Here is a 27,289-nt window from a genome sequence, read left to right on the forward strand (position 1 = left end):
ATGCTCCACTGCTGTGGCAGGTCAGGCATGCTCGTGGAAGTGGAAGCACAAGTGGAAATGAGCTTGTGTTAGTGCGATCAGAGAATGACACCTTTCTGTAAGCGCTAACAGGCACTGTGATCATGACACTGGATCAAATTTCAGAAGCTCATGTTTGCAGGAAAAGGAAGAGACTACATCGGCTTTTGACTCTCTAGTGTTCTGTGGTTCATCGAATCATTTGTTCTGGGCTCGCTGAATGACAACAATGACTCAGAATGAACTACAACTAACACTTAGCATTTCTTTTTAGCTTAAAAACAACTCACATTGTTGCATCAAAAGGAATCATATCCTCATTTTCCACACTTTCTCAGCTGGTTCATCGTTGTGCTTTTCTCTGACAGATGTTTCCAGGTTTCCTCTTTGCGCATCCTCACCGGACTAGCAAATTAATGGAAGAAACAATGCAATACAGCTGCGAGTACAGACTAATTTGTGTGCAGTGAAGTGGTACGCCGATGCTGATTCAAACAATGTGGTTGTGACTATCCTGCCATCTTAAAATTAGGCTACTCGTGAGAGACAACCATGTGGAAGCTAACAGCCAGTGCTTTATTCAGATTAAGTCTGTATCCTTCCTTACTCTGGAGCCCATTCAATCACTCTTTCATTCCTCGATCAGTCTGTTTATCTGACGTTTATATTTGCTCTGCAACTCCATCCATTCACTTAATGCAACATTTTACTATCTATATTTATGCAGCAGACTCTTTGGAGGGCAGCCTGTTCTGCAACAGCAGCCAATAACACAATCAAACACTTCTCACTGGAAGTCTGCTGCTGAGACTTTGCACTTGCAAGTTTCTACATGACAGAAATGTGTGACCACTGCGTATAAACGCCGAACCATCTAATATAAAAAGCACATAACACCACTCTAAGGTCCTTAACTACGACATATTACATTTTGGACAGTCATGCATCGTCAAAAGTGAACGCTGTAAGTACGGCCACTGAAAGAATGAATGCATTACAGGGTGTGCTGGAGCGTGACTCGATGTGTAAAAAAAAAAAAAAAAAAAAATTTTTGAGAAAAGTAGCAGCCAGCTAAAGAAAATAAATTAAACTGGCAAGCGGCAGGTAGAATAAAGCTCCATAGAGAAAGCAGGAGTAAGGATTTCACAGTCAAATAACTTGTGACATTTTTGACTGGAGCTGTTGATGAGATAGCGCAAAGAATTACCTTGGTGTGTCAAAACAGGTTCTTTTTCTCCGTTTTATGCTTCCCAACAAGCACCAATTTATAAAAAGAACAATGGAGTGGAGAAATTAGACTTTTCAAAAGAGTTCTGGGAAGTTTAATGTGAGCAGTCACTTGTTCCTTTTTCAAAGTCAACAGCCAGACTGAATAAAAGCCCTAAGCCTGTGGCTAAAGAATGTGCGGAAAAACTCTCGAGTTAAACGGAAAATGTGCGACGCGCCTGAGAATTTAAGACAATAGAATTATTATTTCTGTGCCTAAAAAATCTTTTCTCCTATTGTTACATGTGATGAAAGAAAACACATCATATGAATGCTAAAAATGGTGCTTAGATTTATGCTAGGCACAGTTTTTAATAGTCATCTGTCTGCAGTACGTCGCCATGTGTTAAACTGTGCTTCGCTTCCAATTTGGGACGAATCAAAATACACTGAGCACCATACCCCACAGCCAATTGCCACTAGCCCACACACTCTTTAAGTATAAATGCATATGTTTATCAGTGTTTGACCAAAATCCGACAAAAACAAGACGTGCCATGCCAAGCTGTTCTTCACGCAACACATAAAAAGTGTCAGCCAGAACAAACACGCTAATAAAAAGTTTAAAAATAGCTGGGGTGAGATCAAAAGAGTCATTAGTAAAGTAAAATCACTCATCGCCCAGGGTAGGGGTGTCAAACATAAGGCCCGGGGGACAGAATCAACCCAACCTCAAGTCCAATCTGGACGGAGTTCAAAGATCTTGACATTTTAACTGTATTTTCATCAATTTTAAGCTTGAATTGTCATTCATGCTACACCAAAGTAATTAAGTAACAGATAAACAATTAAAGGGTTGGAAATTCCAATAAATTTTAAAGAAATTTACTTTTCTTACAGTAAGTTCAAAGTAGAGTGCATCTGGCCCTTGATGTAAATTCAGTTTGACATTCCGGTAGGCATGTCAGATCGTATAGCAATGAGCTCACTATGAACCCAGACAGGTCATTGTTGCATTCAGCTTCCTCATATAGTCGCTCATCCAATATTATGTACTACATGACCGCAAGTGATACACAGTCTATGTGGTTATTGTAGAAGGGAAGGGAGGCAAAGTGTAGTAACAAAATAAGATGATTATTAAAGTTCAGCTCATAAACTGTGATTCTGTGACAGCTCAGGGTCTGAAAAAAGACTTCCTTTAGATTTCTGCGAGATTAATTAATTAGATTTTTTTTCATGTTTCTGCTGTTTAGCACGCTCTCAAAATCATATCTTTCAGTGATCTGAATAAATGAATGAGACACATATGCAGTACTTGTCTTGTACGTGCCTTTCCATTAATGTGACTTCATTCAGCGGTGAATGCAATACAAAAACGTTAGTAGGTTCAACCTGAAGCCGCCATGACTTTTATGGAAAAGTGACTCATTCAGATGGAATCAGACACATGAAAAGGAGGGCACGTCTGAAAGTCGTTGACATCAGAATGCTTTTACGGCTTATTTTTAAAATGAAAGGGTAGTGGATAAAAATAATAATAAGCTGGGAATCACTGGTCAAATTTTGGTCAAACATTGATAAACACACTGGGAATGACACCTAGCCAGAAGGCTAGGATTCTGCTACGTGCCTGCCATCTGAAATTGCATCATTGTTTCATTGCAGAAAAAAAAGTAACAATTCAAATTTAATGAGATCCTCATTTCAAATTCTATGTGTGCAAATCAAATCCACTGCTCATGTGATGTTCCTATGCATTCAGATTCTCTTACACCTTCAAGTCTTTCAGTGCCATTTCATGTATATGAAAAATAAAGAAGCTGGTCTTACCTAGCCTGTTGTCCAATGCTCCAAAATCAAGAGAGTACTTGACAACGTGGTAATTGTTCCAAACATACAGCAGATTGTCCCTGGGGTTATAATCCACAGCAGCAATGTACTGATAGGAGTTGGGGAAAGGGATGTCCAGGAAGCCGTCTTTACTGAGTTCTGTGTTGTAGATGTAATCGATCTTGTTTCCCGTCGCTTCATTGTCATCATCCTCATACACCGACTTCACCACATAAAGGATTCCGCAAATCATGAAGGCGTTGGATGCCGAACGCTTGTCATACGCCGTGTCCCAGGTCCCCTCAACGCGCAGTGTGTAGGGATTGAGTTGGCTGATCACAATCCGCCCGTTGTTCTGCTCGGTCGCGTAAATCACCCACAGGCCGTTTTCGTCAACAGCCAAATCAATGTCTGATTTCCCTCCCCAGCGGTACGGCGACGTGTCGTGGTAGTTGGCGTTGGCTATGATGGCCTCGCCGCTCTTGATGCGAGTTCGCAGGTCAAACTTGACAATGTTGCGTGTGCGCTCCTTGTTGAAGAAGAGCGCCCCGTCGTAGACCACAAAGCCCGTTCCGTCAACGCGATGCGGAAGCTTGTAGGTCGTTGTCGGCCTTCCAGCGACAAAGTCTTCTTTGGATGAGTATTCGGTCAAGGTGTCCGTGCGGTAGGGTGTCCAAGGCATGTAGTAGATCTTATCCGAAGCTTGAAGAGGGTCTTTGCACCAAGCTCCGGACTGGTGGTCCGATTCAAAGAGATGCTCGCTCTGGTACACCCTCCGCAGAAGCCCTGGGCACAGGAATACTGAGGAGCCAAAAATGGGGAAAGACAATTACAGAGTTACATTGGCAGGTATTAGACAGACGAATCAGAGACAAAATTGAACAGGTTGAAATCTGTGTTAAGATGGGCAGTTTTAGAAGAAAAGCAGATAAAAAAAGATTTGCGTGAAGAACACTGATAGTTAGAATTATTTGGATTTTATTACTAAAATTAAACAGAACACAATCAATAACAAAAAAACCCAACCCACAATGAGCCTTTTCATTATTTCCAACAGTGTCTCCAGTGCAGTGAGCACTGCTTTGCTTTCAATTACTTACTGTAGTCTTCAGCTGTTACATATGATACTTCGACTACAGTTACCGGACCCCAGAGGCGGGTAGTTACAATCTGTCTGAATAAACTGGCTTTGAGTTTGGAGGGAGAGAAGAGTAAATGAAGTCAGGGTTATCTCTGCTGACTTAATGCAGAGCAGAAACGAGTCAGAAGTCACTGATGGAACTTACCCGAACACCACTAACTCGCCCACAGAAACACACACAAATTACCATTTTGGTTCCCTTTAGTTTCAGTTAAACTTTGCACAATGGCTTCTTTTCACATCCAATTAGATACTGTGCCAGGGAAGAAAATAGGTTTCATTCTTCTCTTTGGTTAAAGCACCCCAGCGGCACTTCTTAGTAAACAGCATTAAAGACACAACCCCCCCCCCCCCCAACCTAAATTTTTTGATAAATAGCTGCAGTTCAATTATTGGCCAAGGTAGAGATTTAGGAGAAAGAAAACAAATTAAAGTGACATCATCTGTGTAATGATAGCCTGTCCATTATTTCACCTACATGACATTTTTCAGCCCCGTGACATGATTTACAGCCCCACACACAATAAACTAATTATATGTAAACCGGTTTGTAGTCAGATCTGATAAAGCCAATACAGCTGGAGAGGGTCAATGGTGGAAAGCTAATTTTAGTTCATTATGGATTATCGTGGACTGAGACAATTATAATTTTCTTTTCTTTCTAAGTAGATTGCATCTGCATACAGAATTACAACAACAACACAGCGTAAGAGTTTAATACTGCAATTAAAATTGTACAAACAATAACACATGTAACAACGAAAGCTAAAACAGCAGACGAAGGAGAAACACAGGCAGAAAAGAAGGCACAATTAAGAGCTTCCCCCACTTTCAACAGGTTTGCTCCAGACGAATATCAGAAATAAAAACGATGTGTGCGAGAAGGCTCTCTCCGCTGTAGCAGGATAGCAGCCTGACAGTGCGCTGACAGCTTCTAGCCGTGGATCCATTGAGAGGTAAAAGCTCTGGGCTCCGTCGAGGAAGAGACAGGGAAGAAAAAAAAAACAAAAAAAACACAGAGGCTTCTTTCCCTTGTAATCTCCTAAGATTAAACATGTTGTCTACCTGCAGGTGAAAATGTGGCGAGATGCGTCCTGTTGACATACAGCCTCGGCACACATCTCAGCGGTGCTCAGCTAAACGCTAAGAGGGCCGTTTCTATGGTTGAGAAACACAAGATGCGCTGGGGTACAAGGTCAGAGTCGGCAAGCTTTGTTCTGACAGCACACTGGGCTCTATGGAGGTTGTAAAATATGCTTTTTTGTTGTTTTCAAGGATGCAAGAGATGGAGGAGTGAATGGAAGACATTAGAGGAGCGATACAAAGGCTCACATGGCTTTCATGGGGAACTTCACAACCGTTACCACAGCACCGCCCGTCACATCGGTAAAACGTTTGTAACTCACCTTCGCTGCTCGTTCTCGTTGCTTTTGGTTTCGCGACACGCCACTAACTAATGACTACAACGAGACCGAAAAAAATGCATTGCCTCGGCCACTTCAGCAGAGCTCTCGACTCGTTTAATGATTTCAATCCCATCTTTAACTCGAACCCGGCTTTATATTTATGGCATCGTGCAAAAAGATAATGCGGCGCAGGTATCAAAGCCAAACTCATTCCATTTCTGCGGTTTGGCTTCGATACATCTTTATTGTTAACATCTGACAACGAACAAATTCTCCAGGTCGTGTTAAAAGGTAAAACTACAAACACGGTGCAAAGCTCCTGGGGCACAAGTGTAGCTTTAGCATATGTTTTGCAGCATCATACAGTGCTGATAAGGTAAGAATACAGCTGCTATGATTTATCCCTAGTATTGACTCTTTTTAGTCCCTGAAGGTTATAGTCATCATCATGTTAGAGGTATAATGAAAAATGCTGACAGCTTACTGGACAAGCTATTGATCAACCTGTATAGCCCTCTGCTTTAATATTATGCAGCTGATAACGCAGAGCTGGAAGAATTTTCAGTTATTACAGGGAATAAAAACACGCCGGGGTTATGAGATTTCAGCAGCGAGGAGGTTTGCGATGGCTTGGATATCAGAACCCGTGTGGTTGATACTGCTGATGAACAAGAAGTGAAGGCACGGGGTCGGAAGGTTAATTAATATTTTGGACGCTGCTGTACATGAAATTCCCTAACGGTGTTTCATGGAAAAACCAGATATTCCCCATGAAATGCATGTTGAGCCACAGTAGCGAACAACACAATGGTCCTACGAAAAGTTGCCGTAGCGGCCCGTCACCGGAAAATAGCAAGCGCGTGCCCAAATGGAAATGCAAGGTGACAAAGACAAAGAAAAGTTGTTGGTATTTAGTTACCTTTTTGTTCCACTTCTATTTTTTTAGGCATGAAGGGGAGAGAGAAAGAAAGAAAAAATACAAAGAACAGGTTAACATCATGATCACTGTCTTTATTTTCCAGACACTCCAAGAGAAACATGGGTTAGTAACAGAGGGACACACAAAATTTGATTGTCAGTTGTTTTTTTTGGTTTTTTTAGAAAGCAGACAGCGTTGCGCCTCATATGAGCCTGCTGGAAAAAGACAGATTAATCAACTCTGAAATTGTTGTAGAACATGCTCTGGGCTTTTGCACTGACGCCTGCACGGCAACAAAAAAACAGAGACATCGCTGTGGGGATGGGAATGTATGAGACGAGGCAGGGCTTTTAGAAAAGGCTTAAAAAACATTTCAACATATTGTCATTTATAGATGGCAGGTTTAAGCTTAATGCTTCTGTTTAAAGCTTATAGTTAGAGCAGGATCAGGTGACCCCGACCCTCCCTTAGTTATGCTGACCTAGGCTAGAACCCTTCCCGGAGTACAATCAAGGCAAAGGGTCATTCACTTCACATCATCATCGTCATCAACTATCAACAAATCAACCATATATACCCGTATTTACCTGCACATATACACCTCTCATTCACCATGACAGTTTTTCAGCATAAATATGAAAATCCTGTAATAATAATAATAATAATATTAATAATAATATAACGTATAACTATCCGCTGTGACTTGAAAACACTTGTTTTTAGAAATAAACCACAAGAAAGGAAAATTTATTCTTATTTCCATTAAGTAATCTACACTAAAAACCAATAATCCAACATTCACCCACGTTAATCTACTTAAATTGACCTAATTCTCCATATACAGCACAATGTGCAGCATTTCTGTTTAACTTAAGTAGCTTCTCTTAGCTTTGATTTCTGTATTTTGGCACTATATAAAATGCAACTGAATTTTCTCCAGTCATATAAAATGTTTACATATTGTAGACTTTTTAAAATGTTATGATAATTAGAAACTTCTGAATTCTTCAGAAATGTTTTAACCATTTTCAAGTTTGTTCAAGCGAAAAGAGAAAATAATCTGTCCAACAATTCAGCCACTGCAAAACACCACACATTGATTTAGCTCCTAAACTAATAATCAGACACTCATAACCTGAACAGACTGATGACAATGATGATGATTACCGTATACGATACCTCCCCTTATTCAATGGGATGCAGCAGATGATGTAAATCATTCTAAATTGACTGGTGCAACTGTTATTAGATTATTATAATGGATGACTTGCTGGATATTGATTTCACTTGGACTGAGATCGAGATTTAAATCTGCATAAACACATTCTTATTGACACACACTTGAAACATTGACATATTTCCAAACACGTTACCATTTGCACGGCAGACAGAGAGCAACGTTAGTATTAAATTTGAGTTTTATTAGTGGTCATCAGTGTTGAGGTAGTAGTTAGATGACTAAGTAAAGGAATAATGTGTTACAGCACTACTCGTTACTCTAAAAAAGTGCTTATGTTACTTAATTACTCTCTGGAGTAAGTAACGCACTACCTGCTGCATTACTTTTGCATTACTCTGTAAATGGCCTGATTATCAGTTAATAATAAAACCCTACAACTAGAGTCTCATTAGCATAAATCCCTATCCTAATGAGGACGTATATACAGTCTTTCTTTTAATGCAAAGCTGAGAACAAAATCAATCCACTGAAATTCTACTGTAGAAATGGAGGCTACAATACTAATGCTGACCACTGCCTGTTTTGAAGATCAGCCTCAGGCGGCTGGTCTGGGGTCAGCATACTTTCAGCTTTAACATCATTCTGGGTGTTTGGCTAGCTTTGTGTTAGCATGCTATCTGCAGAGATCTTTGCAGAGAATTGAAGTTATGTTAGCAGTGTAAAGCAACTGTGTCTGTCTTGGACGCAGTTTGCATTTACTGTCACACCCTTGTTCTTTTGTGCCATTAAAAATTTAAAACGATGCCCTTTAAAACTGAAATCAGGTGATGTAGTGCAAGTGTGAAGAAAGAAACATGCCTGTGCTGCTGTAAAATGTCATCTGATTGTAGCTCATTGTAGCCTGTTTTACCCAACACTGGTGGTCACCTAGCATGTTCAAATTTAGTATTCTCAGCCTTTCTATCTACCCAAAAAATATAAAAATAAACGATTTAAATAATAAAATTAAAAACCTGCTAGCTAAGAGATGCTAAATCACACAGAAGAGCTAAGCAGATCAGCAGAATCAAGTGATTAATTCACTCCAAGAGATCTCTCTCGCATTAGCATTATCCACTGTGAATAATAACTCCATGTACTTCTGAGTTCAGCTTCATCACGGTGACTTCAGGCAAGAAAATATGTTTCTCACTGATCTACTTCTGTTACTCAATTCAAACGTTAAGTAGCTCATTTCAAATTTAAAGTAAATTTATGTAGCATCTCGTATTCAAGTGGGAGCTTGAGTGACCTATTTTTTTAAACATGACTCCTGCAAGTAAGGGAAAAGTAAGAGCTGTTTGCAGTCTACATCTAAACAGGCACGCCGAAAGCCTGCTGAAAACAAACTACTGAGCCTATTACATCTTAACTCTATATATAATTATTTTTTTCCGTGAAGTGAACAAGCCTTTTATGTCAGACATGGCGTTTTGTCAGTCTCCTTCATTCGTAGTTGGCGTTAGCATCCACCCCGTGCGCCTGCTCCTGTCCCTTCCCCTTCAGTAATCCCGGTTCTAATAAGAGAGGATTAACCTCTGTTACTAGGGCTTACAAGAGTCCTCTCCTCCAAATGGAGAGTGCAACAGAGTGAGGTATGGAGGTCAGTGGGCAGGGGGCAGGTGGGGTAAAGTTTGAAAGATGGGAAAGTTATTAGAGGAGAACAATATTAATGAAGGCACTGAGCCAACGAAAAGGAGCGAGAACGAGGACGGAAAGAGCACGAAGGAGAGGAAAACAACGGGGAGGGGAGAGGCTTGAACAAGTCGTCTGTGTTTGTCAGATCATAAACTGGTACAGCACAGCACCTCATTAACAGAAAACACTCCAGCTGTCACTGCAACACAACAAGTCCATACCAAGCGCGAGCAACCATTGCTTCGGGCTGCATGTGAATCGCTGTTACCGACACCCCAAATTTGCCAATAACTCTGAACAGCATGCGGACCCCATAGATCAAATCAAAGTAAACAGCCAAACGCTACCCGATCAAAGCCTCCTCACCTCCCGTGAGCAATGGCCACACAACGGGGACCGCGGGGAGGCCGGCGTTTCTGATTGAGCGATTGCTAACAGCGCCGAGGCGAGAGGAGGGTAATGATCTAAAGAAAAAGGCATTAGTGGCGGGGTTGTGAGAAGCGGTATACAACGCAATCATCGGGGGAGACGGCGTGAGGAGGGAGTAAAGGATGTGGATGAAATCCCTGACAAGGAAATACACCGCTCCCTGGGCGAAGTCCAGCACGGCGGCCCTTTCGCTCGACCGGACGACACCGCCAGATGCAACAAGGTCACCCATCAGAACGCTTGAACCGACTCATGTTTCGCCGTAGACAGTACAGACTGAGATATACACCTGCGATATGCGCCTTGGACAAACTCAGTCACACACACGCAAGAGAAGCAGCGGGGAAAAGCAGAGATGGAGAATTGATTCATTTGAAAAGCTTCTTTACTCCACCGCACCACCCCCATTGTGACCTTAATACGATTTTGGTCACGGCTGTCACTGAGTCACTAAAAAGCACTTAGCTCTCTCATCTCTTTCTTTTCTCTCTCCCTTCTCCTCGCCTTTTTTCCTCTGTCCCCACTTTCACGTCTGAGAAACTATCAAAAAAAGTGCGCACAGATCAAAAAACATAAGGGTCCTTCCAGATGAAACGCGGACCCGGCGCGGAGCCGTCGCATAAAAGAGGCCCTCGAGCATCATATTCATTGACTCGACAAAATATAAATGATCCTTTGCCTGTACCCTATATTTGAAACATTTGATGGAGCCTTGTCCCGATGGCTTCGGAGGGCTATTCGTGAGTTATATACAGCGCTATGTGTCAGTATTATTCACTATAATATCTGGTTTTATTATGGCTTAAAAATTAAGCTTAACTGTAGCCTTTACTCTGCATTTTGCTGGTCGAACTTTTGTAGGTCTTTTTACAGCCAGAAGTTACCATCTGTACCATGCTGGACTGCTCAGCTTTCAGCCAGCTACCTTGATTAGCAAGCAGCAGCAAACTGTGCTAGGTAGCAGAAAACACCATTATGCCTGTCACCAAAACAGAAGCCCAAACTTCTTGGATGGTCTATGCCACACAGCGTGCCATGTCATTTGTCAGATTAGTCCCCGACACAGCAAAGGCAGCTGAGAGGGCGAGTTCAGAGACTGGAATTAGAGGAGGTGAAGCCCAGCAGTCAGCACACCAGTCAATCAGGTGGCCACGGACGTAAATTTAAGCCTTAACACTATCAAAACTGACGAGTTATTTGAAAAAACTCCACCGCCATCCAGCTGTTATGAAGGGGGGGAACTACCTATAGGGACCAAAGCTTTTTTTTTTTAAATGCTGCTAAGTTAGTTGTTTAAATATGGGCGTCCTAGAAGCTTGTCTCCCTTTGTGTTTTTCATCTGTTTTATTAAACTAATTTAAATGTCGTCTTGATGCACCCTCAATCATCCAGTTGAGTAAATCCCTCAAAGTCGATTCTGTTCATATAAACGTAGCGTTTTGTGGGAGAAACGTTTCGTCACTCATCCAAGTGATTTCTTCAGTCTCGGCTGATTGCAGGTTTCCCCAATCCTATGAACAGTGATCAAGGAATTGACCTCCCAGCCCGCTGTTCCTTCAGTGATGCTAGTTTCAGTTATTGTACAAACGTACTGTTTATAAGGTTGGGGAAACCTGCAATCCGCTGAGCATTGAATGTCATTTATATGCTTACAGTTGGGGAGATAATAATTTGATCCGCTGCTGAATTTGTAATTGTGCTCACTTTTTATGGTAGTTTAATTTTGATCAACCAAAAATCCAGAAAAAAACATCATCTGTTGGCATGGGTTTGCCAACAGATAAAACTTTATCTGAGATACATTTTTTTAAAAATGTAACACGTTGCCTCAAACAGCTACATGCTGGCATACCTGGAGGCAGCCCGGTGCAAGCAGGATAATCTTTTAGCCACAGAGAAGCATGGGTGGAGCAGTTTGAGGTTGCAATGCCTAGCTTTAACACACCTCAATGCTCCCGCTCACTTCCACAACCTGATTTATCTAGGGACTGGTCCAGGGTTAGATAACCAGTTGACTCACTAATCTGGGAACATCGGAAACAATTACCCAGTGGACCGTGAGCACGCTACATGCAAAAAATTAGCTATTGTGCTGTGAAGAAGACAAAAACAAGCAGAAACATTAGCAAGATGGCTGAAACAAACCGGAAACCTATGTACGGCTTAAAAAGATGCACGTTACCGGGCACTAGCTGTTTATCTTTCAAAACATGCCACAGTTTGGGGGATATAAACTTCACCTTCAGTTATGTAACTAACAGCTGAACATTGTGCAGTCAGCGCAGGTCAATGTTTAAGGTTAATCAGTCACTGCTCTGCCACTAGGTTAAGTCAAACATCCACCCATTAACTTTCTTCCGCTTACCCAATGCGGAGTCAGCGGTCACAGGTCACAAGGCGAGGTAGACCCCAGACTGGTTGCCAGTCTATCACAGGGCTAAACCATACATTTAGACCAGAAAGTGTAGCTGTAGCCATGCCTCCCCTAAAATGTTCTGATGTAGCGGTGGCTGGATCTAAGGTTTGTTTTTTGCACAGGGCGCACTGAATATATTTTCATAACATTACAGGAAAGCAAAAGGCAAACTTGATCATCTAATCACGACGATGAAGTCACTTTGCAGAGCATGCATGCTAATGCAGAAAGCACCGCAGACACCGCCATGGTTGGCCATTTTGCTAACAACCTCCCCTCCACCCCCTAAATCCCCCATTGGCTACAAATGAGGGCAGCAGCTGTTCGTAACAATGAAAAACTTAAAGGAAACGCAATAAGGATTTTGCTTGTGTGCATATACATATTTCAGTTTTGACAGTTTAGATAATATGATTATATGCACCCCGCCGCTCAGCAATACCATACCCTATAAAATTCAATTTTAAAGCCTCTGTGTAACACAGTCCTTACTTCATTTTTCCCCCCCACAAGATTTCAAGTATAATTTCCACCTGACAGGTTGCTGTGCAGACCTCTCACAGCCCACGTCCTGCAAACGGCGAGCAGCTAACAATGGGGATCTTTAGCCGCTGCGAGCGCATACACGCTGTCATGTGAGCGGCAGCTGTATGGATTTTCATTTGAATAAGTAATGCTTCCCAATTTCACACTAATGGTTGAGAGGTATCAGAATGGTATCATTAGCCACTAATAGAGATTCATGGCAGAATGGCAGCAATATTTTTTACAATACGGCCCCCCCAAACACCCCACCCTGACACACTCCCGTCCCCCCACCCCACTGTCTCAAGCAGGGAGTTGCAGAGAGCAAAACCCTCAACTCCATCCCATCAGCTTTTTAATTAATGACACAAATTACAGGGCTTTGAATAGCATGTGCCTAAGGATGGGGGAGGACACGCAGGCAGCCATCTCTCTTTCTCTGAATTCTCTCTTCATCTCTCTCATTTTTTCCCTATCCCTTCCCTCGCCTGACGCTCATGAGTCTCCCATACCATCATTACAGGTTCCATTTCTCAACAGCCCTCTTTTTTTTTTTTTCTTTCAACCACTTGTCTGCTCTCTTTGTGCTTCCTTCTGGTACTTATTCAATCTCCTCCCTAGCGTCTCCTTTCTGTCTCCATCGCTTTCTGCCTGCCTCCTACTGGGAAGCAGCTATGCCGTCCTATAACCTTGACAATGCAGGATGCTGTGCGCGCGCGCGTCTTCTTCTGTCTGTGCGCGTGTCTGTCTCTCTTTGAGGGACAGGTGCAAGGACTTGGCGCTCATCCAATCTGCTATCAACGTGAGACCGACCAACGGAGGGAGAAAAAATTTAAAAAAATAAAAACAAGGGAATGCTCAGCAAAACAAAATTAAATACATTTTTATGGAACATAGCAGCAACTGGAGCAGAAATAACCCAATTGCACCTCCTAAAATACGTCTTGATTTTCAAGGACCTTGAAATTATGGAGGAGAACAGCGGGGTGGAGGTGGGGGCGGTGGGGGAGATTGTGGAGGAGAGGCAAAAATAACTGTAGTGTTTAGTCTGGTGTGCGGCTGGACGCAGAGGAGCACCAGCGAACAAAGAAAGGGGAAAACAAAAAAAAGCTTTGATTAGTAGGGTGATCATTAAAAAGGAGAGACCCCCTGAAGAGACCGATCTGTAATTAGTAATGTATCCTCGACACTTGGCACCCCAGCATCTCTTCAGACACATGTGCGCGAGTGAGTGTTTGTGTGGGGCTGTGTGCAGTGGGTGGGTTAACACTGAGATAAAAGCTTTGCTTGTGTTACATAAATGGGTGTTTATGAACATTTCTGCAGCTCTTTCGGCGATTGTGCATTATTTTTTTTTAAACAACATAAAAAAGAAAGGCAACGATGATGCTGTATGTATGTCACTGAGCAAAAACAGCAGCTGCTACAGCACAGGAACCTGATAGATTACAGCAGCTTATTCAGCTATTAGTGGGGGGAAACAGCTTCCACATGTCCAGATTCACCCCTTTAACACGGCCATTTATCCACACCGGTAATCACCGCTTCCCTGTGCAATTATATCGCCTCTCAACTGGGAACATCATTTTTTTTTTCCAGGGGATAATCCCACCCCTAGAAATGCCATTTTCTATTTTATGTTTACCTTTTAACCACCGTGGCAGGCAAACTCTGTTTTAAAATTAGTGGCTATCAATTTCATTTTCTGTACATGTGCATTTGCTTAATAGTAAAAATGTTTTTAGTCAGAGTACCTGGCTATATAAACACAAGATTTCAGTTTCACTGTAATATCTACAGTCATGGTAAAAAGTTCACATTAAGGATTTATTAAGACTAGATTATTCTCAGTTGCAGACACCGACATGAACGGCTGAGTGCTGTAGTCCTTCCTGTTCTACTTCTTTATAGTTTGCTTGAAGTCCACTGCCTGAAATTTACGTCACAGGGACACTAGCAGACTCACAAACGTGGAAATTATAAAGTCCTCTTTACTAGTTCCATAGGAATACTGTGGGAATTAACCCTTTAAGACCTACCATAGAACCAAGTCCGCCAGAGCTTACTTTATATTTTTACATGCTGTAGGGCCATTTGTGGGAGCATTTCAAGTTACTATACATTAATACAACCATTATAGCCCAAATATTAATAATATGTAAGCATTAAGTCCATAGTAACTACATAAATTACAAAAAAGTGCAATAAAGTACAAAAAAATAGAAAATCGTTTTTGTTTTCATATATTTCTAGTTAGAGAAATTTAAGAGGTTTATCCCTCAAAACAGTAAATACAAAAAAGTTGCACAAAAGAGTTTGCAACAACAGGAAATCTATTTTGAGTGTCTTCATAGTTTTGTTTTTGAGATACACCAATTTTTATATACTGCAGGAAAAACGAAAATAAATATTACAATCCAAATTTGCAAAAAAACATCATGTGCATCAAAATAAACTATTTTCAGCAGTGCAATTTGAGTTCTAAGCATCCCAGAAACTATTCAGAAAAGCATAAAGTCAAACATGACTTTTAAAAACACCAGTATAGGCTTATAAGGCCCCGAAGGTAAAAAACTACATTTTCCGCAAAATGACGTCACTTCCGGTTTCGGGCAGGTCATGGCGGACATGCGATAGTTCGCGCTGATGGACGTAGGAAGTGTTACAAACAGCTGATCGGATCGGCAAAGTGTGTTTCTGGAATATTATGTTTTTGCTGCTGCAAGTGCTTTTTATGCAATTTTTGCAAAGCTATATGTGGAAGGAAACCATGACCTAGGGCAAGCTAATGGCATAAGATGTAAGTACAACTCCTCTGGTTTCATATGCAAAAAAAATTATTGTGCTAGCTCACGTGGTTCCGGTTCTACAGGGATTTAAAAATAGTTACGCAAAACGGAGCGTGCCCGCTCCGACCGGTTTTAAAGGGCTAAGAGGGTAAATAGTAGCCAAGTGCTGCTAGTCAATCCACTCGATTAACTGATCATCAGCAAGTGTTAGCACCTCTATAAAAGCATAGGTTGTGGCAGTTTACTGCTCTGGAACATTCAGATGTGTGTTAACTCAATGCCAAGGATGAAAGACATTAAAGTGTTATAAGGCCAAGACTTCTGGAACAATGGTTGTTGGACAGATGAGACCAAAGGTGAGATGACTGACCATGTGCCAACACAGCACATCAGCACAAACATCTCAAACCAACCATTAGTCATGGTGGTGGAGGGGTGATGATTTTGGTTGGCTTTCAAGCCACAGGACCTGGACACCTCAAAGTCCATAAACATTAACTATAAACTCTGTATACCAAAGCATTCAGAGAGCGTGAAGTCAACTTTGGCTAAAACTGACTCATGCAACAGGACAATGATCCCAAGCATAGCAGCAAATCTCCAACAGGAGTCCAGAAAGCTTCATACTGACTGAAATGCTGCGGTGGAACGTTAAGACAGCTGTGTACAAATAAATCCCTGCAAACCTCAAATGAACTGAAGGAGCATTGTAAAGAAGAGTGAGCCATAATGTGGTCTAGCTACATCTGCAAAGTACCAGATGAGTTTTAAATGTCCCGGTACATGAGGGCTTGAACTTGCACGAGGCTGTACTTTCTTTATACCTCAAATATATATTCATATGAGCTTGTATTTTCTTTTCATTGTTAATATTACTTTCAAACTGTGTGGAACTTTAAAATGCATCCTTTAGGAAGCTTATTTTCACAAACTGAGACAGAAATCTCTACTTGAGTTGCACATTCATCCATCACACTCTCCAGTTTTACTCCTCTGAAGGGTTTTACCCTGAGTTTCATTCATGGATTATTCAGAGCTGAATTTATGGATTTTTTTTATATGACATTTATTTAGTTTTCTAGTCTGTGGACAGTAGATTGATTTAACAATTGATCCATTTTAAAACAAAATAAAACAAGAACTTTTCTATGTATTGCCTGCAAACCAGCACATAGTTGGTTGAATGATATCTCATTTCTCTTTTTCACACCAGGCATTTTGAATAGTTGCAACAACAAAATGCTACTATGTTTCCATTAATATCAACTATGTCTTTGTGTCCCACTAAACTGCAACAGTGTGACAGGAAGCCAGCATGAACACCCTAATTGGATGGATTCGATAAAGGGCCCCCCCCCCCAAAAAAAAATAGCAAGAAGTTTCTGACCAATCAGTGCGAATTCAGGCCACTGCACCAGTGTGAATCTGGAGTGTGAGATATGTGGCAGGAAGTCACAGTCGTCAAAGCATACCGCGTGGGCTGGGGAGTGGTCAGCCATCTCTGAGTGATGAGATGACATTACAGGGCCCCTTCACACATGGGAGGAAGTGGAGCTGTTCGCCCAGGTGGTAAGATTAAAAAAAGAAGGTGTCTGAACAAGCAGTCTAATGCTCGCTGGCATTTCAGCTGGGAGTGAAGAGGGTGTGGTTTGGTGATGTATCTGCTGTCACAGTACTGACTCCCACGCAGGACCTTATGAACGTGGACTAGAGAGCTCAAGGGCGAAACGCCACTGAACTTCCGTACAATCTGCTAAGAAGATTTACAGATAGCATCTAATGGGGCGATCTACTCTTCAAGAAGCTTAAATGTTGCTGCGAGATTATCCGAGGGGAAAGAGAGCTGACTGGGTGCTCGTAAGGGAGAGCGCTGACGGTGTAGGAACGCCGAGCGCGAGCAACTAAATCAAATCAGATTTGTGCCTCGACATCACCATTTCTGTTATTAATGATCCAAAATCCTTACATGAGTTCACAGCAGCGAGCCGCGCACCCTGTTGAGACGCAGACTCCTGGTCACACAGGTGGTGTTTACTTTAGGTGTAACCGCTGCGTTACAGACTCTGCAAATCGCGCGCATTATAACCAGGCTGCAGTGTAAGCGAGAGCCATGTGTACAGCATCGATTTCACAGTTTAACCTGCCAACAGTGAAGGATAGAGACTGGTAGCAGGTGCTGGGTAAAACCTGCCAAAACAATCTACACCATTATTCAATTACGGGCCCCCAGAACCTGTTAGGTGTGTTGTTATCACTGGCGAAAAGAATTAAAAACCAATTAGGCAAGTTTGAAACGAGAAAAAAACAAAAAGCGAATGGATGAATAAATATGAGAAATTACACCGCAACTTTACGAGGCGTGAGCTCCGGGATTACTGCGGCCCCAATCAAACGAGGCAATCGATTCCATGATCGTATGTCCTGGCTTAGCTTCCAAAGAGTGAGCCGTATCTGACAGGGCTGAGCTGGATCCCACTGTGAAAGGCAGGATTTTACACTGTCCTTATTAGCTGCAAACAGTGGGGGGAACCAGTGGCTTATGTATAGCAACAGACTGCCAGCAGGTTTTTCCTCCTTTGTTCTTCCACTCTCTTCTTGTCTTCTGCCTTTCCGTTTCAGCTCGTCTGCCGAGCACAGTGAAGTGTAAGTTTTGCAAAGTGAACAGCGCAAATACATTTCCCTCATATCCACTACTTCATCTTTTTTGTGTTTGTGTGTGTGGGGGGCAGGTGGTGGGAGGGTAAGGGACATGATCGCCTGCCTGGATCATCGAAAGTGCACAGAAAGATACATGTAATTACCAAAAGATTGCGGCCGACGTGAGGGGAGGAGGACAAGGAAGACAACCACAGGCTGTCAACGGCAGAGCACTGCAGGTCGGAATCTTGTGCGACAAGATGGGGAAGATGACGGGGAAGATGACGGGCCTGCTGAGGAGATCTAAGCGCTTCATTACAGCCGAGGAAGGAGCGGTGGGTGTGTAGGAGGGAGACGCAGTTGTGTTGACCTCTCATGAGCTCGGCCTTCGGGAGGAGTTGTTAAAGTGGAAGTTACACCGAGAGAAAGACGGAGCGAGCAAGGAAAGAAGGCTGTAATAAGGCACGATGAGAATACGCTTGCATCTCTCTGCTTGGCTGCGGAAAGTCAAGGTGAGAGGGCGGGGCGGAGACAGATGTCAGCCATAAGAGCGCGCTCGTGTTTATGAGTCATCATAAAGGGTCAGCGTGTCACTTGTGCCCGAAGTCGGCCTTGCTAATATGTGAACTGAGGGGCGTGTGCAATCTGCTGTGTTGCAAAAAGAAAGAGTCGTCGGGCAGATTAAAAATTAGTCATGTTCACAGGACTCTGATGAATTCCTGAGGTAAATACAAGCGCATGCTATTAAGCTTTATTTAGTAAGAGCTTAATGTTTCAAATGCAAAATGTATAAATTCCTTTTTTATTGTTTCACCTTTATGTCGGCGCTGCTTTCCCACCCTCATCGTTCAACGCGGTGGCATTTCCTCATCCAAGAAACTCGCAGCTCATATCGAATAATTATCCAGACAGCAGCTCAAATGAAAACATGACGGATCGCGCCGCGCGTGCCACAGCGCCAGCACGGGCAAACACTGGCACCCACAACGGTAATTGTTCTAACATTTCTTCCATTACAACTGATGGAGCGGGTCGAATCGCAAATTAATAAAATCAATATTGTATCTGCAACATGTGTCCATCGATTTGGCACAGCCCTCCGCTGTTATTGACAGCGGATCCAATCGCACAATCTCGCCGGCTTATAGAGATGTGGAGAGGACGGCGGTAATTTGTCCTAAAAGGAAAAAGAAAGAAAAAGAAGCTCCTCAAGCAGAAAACAGATAAAAGCTGTCAGCGAAGGTGGTCGGGGAGAAGAGAAGGGGCAGATGAGACTCTGGAGTGAGGGAACAGAGGTGGCAAATAAAGGGAGATAGAGTGGGAGGGGTGGGGGAGGCCAGCGAGAGGACTTAAAGGACGAAATGTTAGAGAAAGTGAGGGTAAAAAAAAAAAAAAAAAGAGTATTAGGATTGAGAGGGAGAGCTTGTCAGTGGAATACAGAGAAAGAAGAGTTGGAGTCATGGGTGGCTGCTCCTCTTATTAAACACTCAAATCCTTCAGTCAGTCTCAGGAACTCTGTAAGGAGACTTGTGTTAAAAGCCGATCCACAATTGAGCTGCCATGTCTCTATCCATACCTCATTTCCAATTAACACACAAACCACTTAAATCTATTGTGCTTTTTTTCCTTCATCCTCCCCATTGAGACTTATTTTCGCAAGACACGTAGCCATAATCAAACACGTAAGCATGACACACAAATGTGAAGGAAGCACTTTCAGTGTGATTCAGTCCAGCCAAAAGGTTCTGATTGATTCATCTGGGAGGTGTGAAGAGAGTTTACCGGGCCGTCACAGATGAATTCATTCATATCCCGCCACCGAATCCGTTTCAAATGCGTCTCCAGTGACCGCTTGTGATTACACTTTGCTTCCACACTCAATATACAAATAAACTGCTACATGACTGCTGCCATGTTTATGCATTGCCAGCAGATTTCTCGATCTTATGGCCATATCTGGGAGCGATCCATAGTTAAACCACACAAGGTGCCTCGGTATTTCTCCCTCGTGGAACCCTAATAGGAGTCCTGGGTATTAAAGCAATTAAGCTGCAGAAACTGTTTTACAGCATTATGGGAATGCAGTCAAGTTATGAGTTATGGTTTCTTTTTTTTTTACTGTTTAAGTCAGACTTATCGAGTAAGAGAAAACATTAAAGAGATCGCTGAATGAAAATGCCACTGGATCCTGAGGGTATTGCAGAATTTTCCATCACCTTAGGGGACAATTGCATGTGTTACAGGGATCCAGACAGGACAGGAAAACCCAGCTTCTGCATTAGGCAGCAGCTTTTTTACAGCATAATATATGGAGCCATAATGTGTGTGTCTATTATTTTAGAAATCTGACACCAATAGAATAAATTGGAAGTAATTGTAAGAGGATGGGATGGGGGTGGAAGTCCTTATGTTTTTTCCATGCTGTTCAAGCATGTGGAAAGGGCAAAAATAATTTCATTTCCCATTGAACTGGAGGTCAATTACATTGCACCACTGGGATAAGGTCCGGCTGAAAACAATGCCTATGTGTTGGAGAAAAGAAAGAAAAAATGACTCCAACCTACACTCGGTGGACTGGAGTAGCAACAATGTAAATTAAGCAACCGACATAATCATGAGGAAAAAAATTGCCATGTCCATCTGAGTAGTCAAAGAGAGCAAGAATCAACCAATCGTATTGTTTCTCTATGATAAGAAAAAATAATGTCCACACTCCCAGTTAAGGTTTCGAAGAACGAGCCTCGTTCACTGATATGTGCACAGAAATGTTCTTACACTGTGCAAAAGTGTGCGCGTGCAATTTCTACAGGTAAAATCTTGAGGACCAAATGATAAAATAATATCTTTTTACGTGTCAGCAAGTATAAAATGGTTTCTCACACATGTGGTAAGTCTTGCTTGCAAGTGACACTGGATGACCCATCTAGGACTGTGTGCTGCAGGCTAATTTCAAAGAATCAGGCCAGTGAATCATCGGTCACTGTCTCCAACTTGCAGCTTGATTATTAACTAAAGAGGGAAAAAAGCCACAAGTTTCTTGCAATAAACCAGTGTAGCTATTAAGCAATGTAGTTATTGTAGCCCTCGAGGACTTGTGCTGTCTTTGTGTTTAAAATGTTAGAATTAAACTCATTTGCTGGCAGTTACTGTGTGTTTTAAGAATTACCCAAAATTAAACACACATAGCTGAGATCTTACTGACCGGTAATAACCCAACCGGCCTAAAGCCCATACCTTAAAGCAGGGGTGAGAAACTAGGACTGTTGTGGAGGGCCACACCAGTAAGTTAAACTCAGTTCTGCTGAAAATAATTTTCCCTCTTTATTATCTCATTGGTAATCACACTAATAATAATTATAATAATTATAATAATTATAATAAAGTTGATTTGTACAGCACTTTTCAAAACTTGAGTTTTAAACTGCTTTCCGTGCGGCGCTCCACAACAGTCCCAGTTTCTGATGTAGCCCCTTGGTAAAAGTGCCCGCCTCCGCTAAAGCCTTTCTCATGATCTTGCGCATATTTCAAGAATCTAGCTGCCTCATGGTCAAAATGGTAAACTAGTGAAATGCTTGAGTTCAAAAGGTTGAAAACTTGAGTAGATGCAAGTGTGACAGACGCAAAAAGTGACTGAAAGTGGGCTACTGTTCATTGCAGTGGCTTTATCCTTGTTAGTATCCCAAGACAATGACACCTAGGAAAGACAGTGGCACTGGGTGACTGAAATAGCATAATGTGCATATTACAGCGAGGAATAAAAAGACCATTTGCTAGCTCTGGATCACAGACAAAAAGGGCTTTCACTTCACAACATGAAAGCTACTGTCAGGCCCACTACTGAGGGAACCATGTAAGGACATCAAATGTTAAAAGATGGCTTTGATTTGAATTACTACAACTCACTTCAATGCAGCCGCTGTAGACTACACAGCTAAATGCCCATGACTAAATATTTCCCCCTTTTTTGAGCATCAGGATTTTTGGCAGGCGTAATTATTGTGACTTTGGTGTTCCACTTCAAAGTTCATTAAAAAGACAATAGCAAAGGTCATATGGCAATGTCCATGCCACTTCCTTTAGCCTCGCCTGGATATCCTCTCAGCACGCTCATCCTGTCACCCCATGCTGATCCTTCCATTCCCTGTCCAAATGCTTTCACTTAGGTTATGTTGCAGCCTCACAGTGTTTTTCACCTGCTGCACTAATTAAATCATTTTTATTTACCCCCTTCAGAGATGCCTCACTAGTCAGAACATTAGCCGGCGTCCACTGAGCTGAACTGAACTGAGAATGAGTACTTTTCTTTTTGATGAAAGTCGAAACGGCCTTTCTTGCTGTGATGGAAATAGAGACTTGACATCATCAGACGTGATTCCTCAAAGATATTAATGCGCTTTGAACCGAGGGAGCTGATGGGAAGGTTGTGACAAGCGCCATTTAAAAAAACAAGAGAAAGCCTGAATGCATTATGGGATATATGCCTTACTCCGTTTTGGAACAGCAGCAGCACTAACAGGTTGACGAAAAACGGATTAAAAGTTCAAAAATGATTTGCTCGCTTCTATTTTTATAAATTGCACGGCTCCAAAAACGCCACTCGGAGTAAAATAAGTGTAAACTGTAACACTGTTGATCTAACTGATGCCACATGGAATTAATACGACGCAGGAAGCGTTAATCACCTGTCAGTTATAACAAAGAGACGGCTTGATAAACAACAGCGCTGCATCAGCAGGTAGCGTTCCTCTAAACTGATAAACTGTATTATTTTTCACAGGTAAGCAACACTGTCATTCACATTTCCTGCGCTCGTGCAGGGTGTTATGTTTTCGGATAACAGAAACCATCGCGTGTCTTCGCACTCACTGCAGGGTCCTAATCTTTTCCACTAGACTGGATGACACATCTGAGATATTTAGTATTTCCGACCATTTCTGATGAGGCGCTGTTGTTAAGAGGAAACGAGAATGGGCAAGAACATTAGGAGAGCTGGGGGATACATACTGTAGGGCACACATTCATACTGGACTTCCAGGTATTTGTAGGTTCCCGGGCACGGGTCAGGAAATACGTCTGGTCCTGCCACAACAGCACACTGGGTCCTGTTGTTACATCTGAAAGCAAAGAAAAGTCATTCTGTTAAAATAAATAAATAAGTAAAGCATTAGATAATCACGTCCTTGTGAATGGCCACAATATACAGTGGCACATTAGTCAGACATTTAGTGTGTGGTTAATGAACTTTAAAGCACTTTATTCCGTAGAAGAGATTAAGACGATCACAAAGCTCCACTGTTTATGAACTCAACTCATCTACTTTTATGCCTCGAATTCACGGGGATACATTTATTTTAATTAATTTATTTCTATTTTTGGATTTCTCGGAGGAAGACTGACAAAATATGCCATCACGATGTCACTAAACCTAGAGACTACACTAACACAAAGTCTGTTACAAACTGGAAATATGAATGGAAGCAAATAAGGGCGGCCTAATCAATCAGGAAATGAATTCACACGTTTATCTATTTATTTATATTTATCTATAACTCCTATGGTTCAACTGCCGTTTCTAAAAACAGAATTTTCAGTGATTCAAGTCGATCCAGACACAAAATAGTTCAACTGTTTGATCGCTATTAGCTGTTAGTGTTTCTAAATTAATGCAAATTTCAGAGTTGATGTATTTTTCTTGTTGCATTTATATGTTTCTAGCCGTACTTTAGACCCCAAGCTACATTTTAACATAGATTCCTACGGTGTTTTATTCTTTACACTTCATCAAGGACTTCATCTACCTCTCATCCACAGCTAATTTTAGAATCACCCATTTGCCTATTATGCATGTCTGTGGACTGTGGGAGGAAGCTGGAGTACACAGAGGAAACCTACACAGGCACCGGGAGAAGATACAAGTCGCCACAGAGAAACGCAGCATTTAGATCTGAACCAGGAACCTTCTTCCTGTGATAGGATTGTGCTACCAATGCACCTCATAGACTGCATATATGGTGTTTTTCACAGCTAATATAATATATGCAATATCTCATACAACACATATGAGCAACGACTAGTGGATAACAATACTGACAAGAGACTTGTTTAGATATGCTGCCCTAAATAAAGTAGAAGAGAGAGAAGATAGCTCTGACATTGGAAGCTCTTGAAATTGCCACAGGCAGCTAGCAGCATAACAGCTGGTGGCTGTCTGCTAGGCAATGAGCTGATTTCACTCATGAACTGAACCTCTAAATTGTATTTGTCGTGATGATGGTCTGGGGAATTTTTCATTCAAATATCCAACAAATAACATGACTTGCTAACTGGTCATTTCACAAGCGAAATTTTAGTATTTATATCTGTAGTATGGATATTTGCACATACACACCAATGTGCAGTGTTGAGAAGGTTACTTTTATACATTTTAAATGTATTCCACGACAGATTACAGATTACATGCCCCAAAATGTATTCCGTTACGTTACTGAATGAGAGTAACGTATTCTGAATACTTTGGATTACTTAATATATTATCATGCTTTTTACAACTACATGAATGTACTATTGCTGTGTGATTTATTACTATTACTGAAGGATACTCACCATACCAACACCAACTAGATTTTTAAATTTTATTATAAAATGAGTAACAGTAGGGTGGACATTAGGTAAGGCTGCACTTTTTGCAGCGATCTCATATAGAAAACTATTCGGCGCGTATATAAAACAGGTGTTTGGGTTTGGCGTGGAATTACCAAAAATAGAGAGGGCATAGCCTAACATATGAAACAGGAAAAGACCACCGGATTACACCCTTAATTTCAACAAAGTAACTGTATTCTGAATACCACCTCTTTGAAAAGTAACTGTAACGGAATAAAGTTACTCATATTCTATATTTTAAATACGTAACGCCGCTACATGTATTCCGTTACTCCCCAACACTGCCAATGTGCTATGATGACAAAACTTGCTACCATTAGCTGAAAACACTAACATTTTGTCTCACTATGGCCTCTTCTGGCCACAACGAAAGCAAAAATGACTAAATTGATAAAACCGGGGCCTAAAAACTAGATTTCACAAAGAACTGTGTGATGCCACAGTGGCCACATCCACGTTTTGTATACAGCCATCGCTTGAGAGACATGTTGTAAATGAATAACGATCATAAAGTTCACTTTAATTTAGGTTCAGGTGACACAGTCAGGGGCAAATTCATCTTTCTGTGAAGGATTAGAGCGGGAAGTCACGGACTTACGACCAGGCTTCAACCACATACAGGTAACATTGTTATGACTGCATGATGGATGGTGGCAGCGGCGGTAGAGAGGACGGAGTAGACACAATCGACCGAGTGCGAAATCAGCTCCCACATAAAATGTAGGTCTTCATTAAAAAAAACAATTACGGTGCCTGTGGTAGTCTCATGTGCCATTTTGTTTTTGGCAGTCATCAATCAAAGCCCCACTCCATATGCACGGAGAGCCTCTCGCCACAGATAATAGCAACACTTATCTCACAACATTAACTCTTAAATCTTTTGACAGGTATCGATCTTTTCCAGCTCTGCATCTATTTAAAAAGTGAAGAAAAATGAGAGGATACGAAGGTGGGACAGGCTTCTGTTCAAAGCACCGGGTTGCATATGTGATCTTAGTGAGGCCCTCCTGCTCCAAGCTCCAGTGTATACAGGATTGCCATTCGTCAGATCTATACTCGTTTACAGACCGCCATTATATTGCCATATATAAAAGGTATTTATGCCCCACCAAGGCCGTTCACAGCGCAAGTCTTGTGAAGGTCAAGGCAGGGTCTGACACAATGATTCATACACCACAATTAAAGGATTCTCTACACCTTAATTAACATTGATTGGCTGCTGACTAATCAATCGCACCAGTGACGGACAAGCAAAAAAGGGGCCCCATCTCATTTCGAGCCAGCCAAGTAATGAGATATGGTCTGCCGACTCTCGACTCGTGTGAGCTTTATGTGTTACGTGACCAGCTCCCACCTCCTTCCAACATCCGCCTCATCTTCTGCCGCTCGCCTCATCTGACCGTCAGCACCATGAAGACTTAAACTGCAGGCAGTAAGCACCAGTCGAACAATAAGAGGTCAAGCCTATGAAAGTGGGGAACAATTATCAGGGCTCATCTCTATACCCTTTTTCTTTGCCATACTTTCTGATTTATTCTACTTAGAGACCGGAGGATTTGTAATCAGCAGGTTCAAAGATGATATGTCAGAAAGAACTGCAAAGGAGATGGTCGGCAGAGATGCAACTAGCTAGAAGCTGGACTGGAGAGTGGATATTGCAACACATACACACATTTTTCCTAACTATATTGCACAGTAGCTGTTGTTGTGCAGAGTACTGAAGTACCGAGCTGATACCGTCTTTTAGGTTTACCGACGCTCACTGAGAATTTAAGCTATGATCAAATCCAAAAATTTAATCATACAGTGGTTTATAATAACTTACTCTTGAGGGAATAACGTGTATTTACCATGTATTTAATATTATTGCAAACTTAATCCCAGCCTTATCATCCATCTTGACCCAAATCCCTCTTATCAGTCCATGTTTTAACCTACACACACAAATGCCTCCTAATCAGTGTTCCTATAGTGTCCTGAAGTCACCCAGACACTGAAAAATAATTACAATTAAATGTATAGATAGAGGGAGATGGAGGGAGAAGCTACGGACACCACAAAGACTTCACAACACCAATTATGGGTGTTAATCGGGATTGCGTCAGACAATTGGCACTGGTTTGATCCTTGAACTAGCAGTGGGGAGGGGTAATAGAGTCAGTATGAGGGATGAATTTAAATATGTATAGGGGTATGTTGCTTACACACAGCACAGCTCACTGAGGGAAGTAAACAGCAGGTGGCACGAGCTGCTGTAGGTATCGCCTTGGAAGGTTTCAGAGGCAATGAGACGCAAACGGATTTGTGTGTAGGTTCAATGGGCACATAAGCCCCTTACAGCGATGCAGTCCTTTCCATTAACCTGGCAGTATCTTAATGTGCTGGCTACATGTCCAAGCCAATGGCACTCTGGTGACAGATCAGATTACTGGAGTCAATCCAGTCAGTTC

At 41.9% G+C, this 27,289-nt stretch overlaps 1 protein-coding gene across 12 annotated transcripts in view; it reads right to left on the bottom strand.

The window, feature by feature from the left end:
* LOC146580351 (adhesion G protein-coupled receptor L3) overlaps positions 1 to 27,289 on the bottom strand; it is a 265,146-nt gene that overhangs the window by 105,783 nt on the left and 132,074 nt on the right. For 11 of the 12 annotated variants that reach the window (XM_085267034.1, XM_085267033.1, XM_085267036.1 and 8 more), the window contains exons 5-7: positions 23,181 to 23,290; positions 6,524 to 6,538; positions 3,058 to 3,858 (exon numbers count right to left, since the gene is read on the bottom strand). In XM_085267034.1, coding sequence (XP_085123160.1) covers positions 3,058 to 3,858; positions 6,524 to 6,538; positions 23,181 to 23,290 — 926 coding nt within the window. The remainder of the gene's footprint in view (positions 1 to 3,057; positions 3,859 to 6,523; positions 6,539 to 23,180; positions 23,291 to 27,289) is intronic. The other variant, XM_085267042.1, reaches the window with a different exon arrangement.

This window comes from Mchenga conophoros, linkage group LG3 (assembly GCF_057382185.1).
Source record: "Mchenga conophoros isolate Kocher_MC1m ecotype Shallow Benthic linkage group LG3, M_conophoros_male_GT1.1, whole genome shotgun sequence".
NCBI lineage: Eukaryota > Metazoa > Chordata > Actinopteri > Cichliformes > Cichlidae > Mchenga > Mchenga conophoros.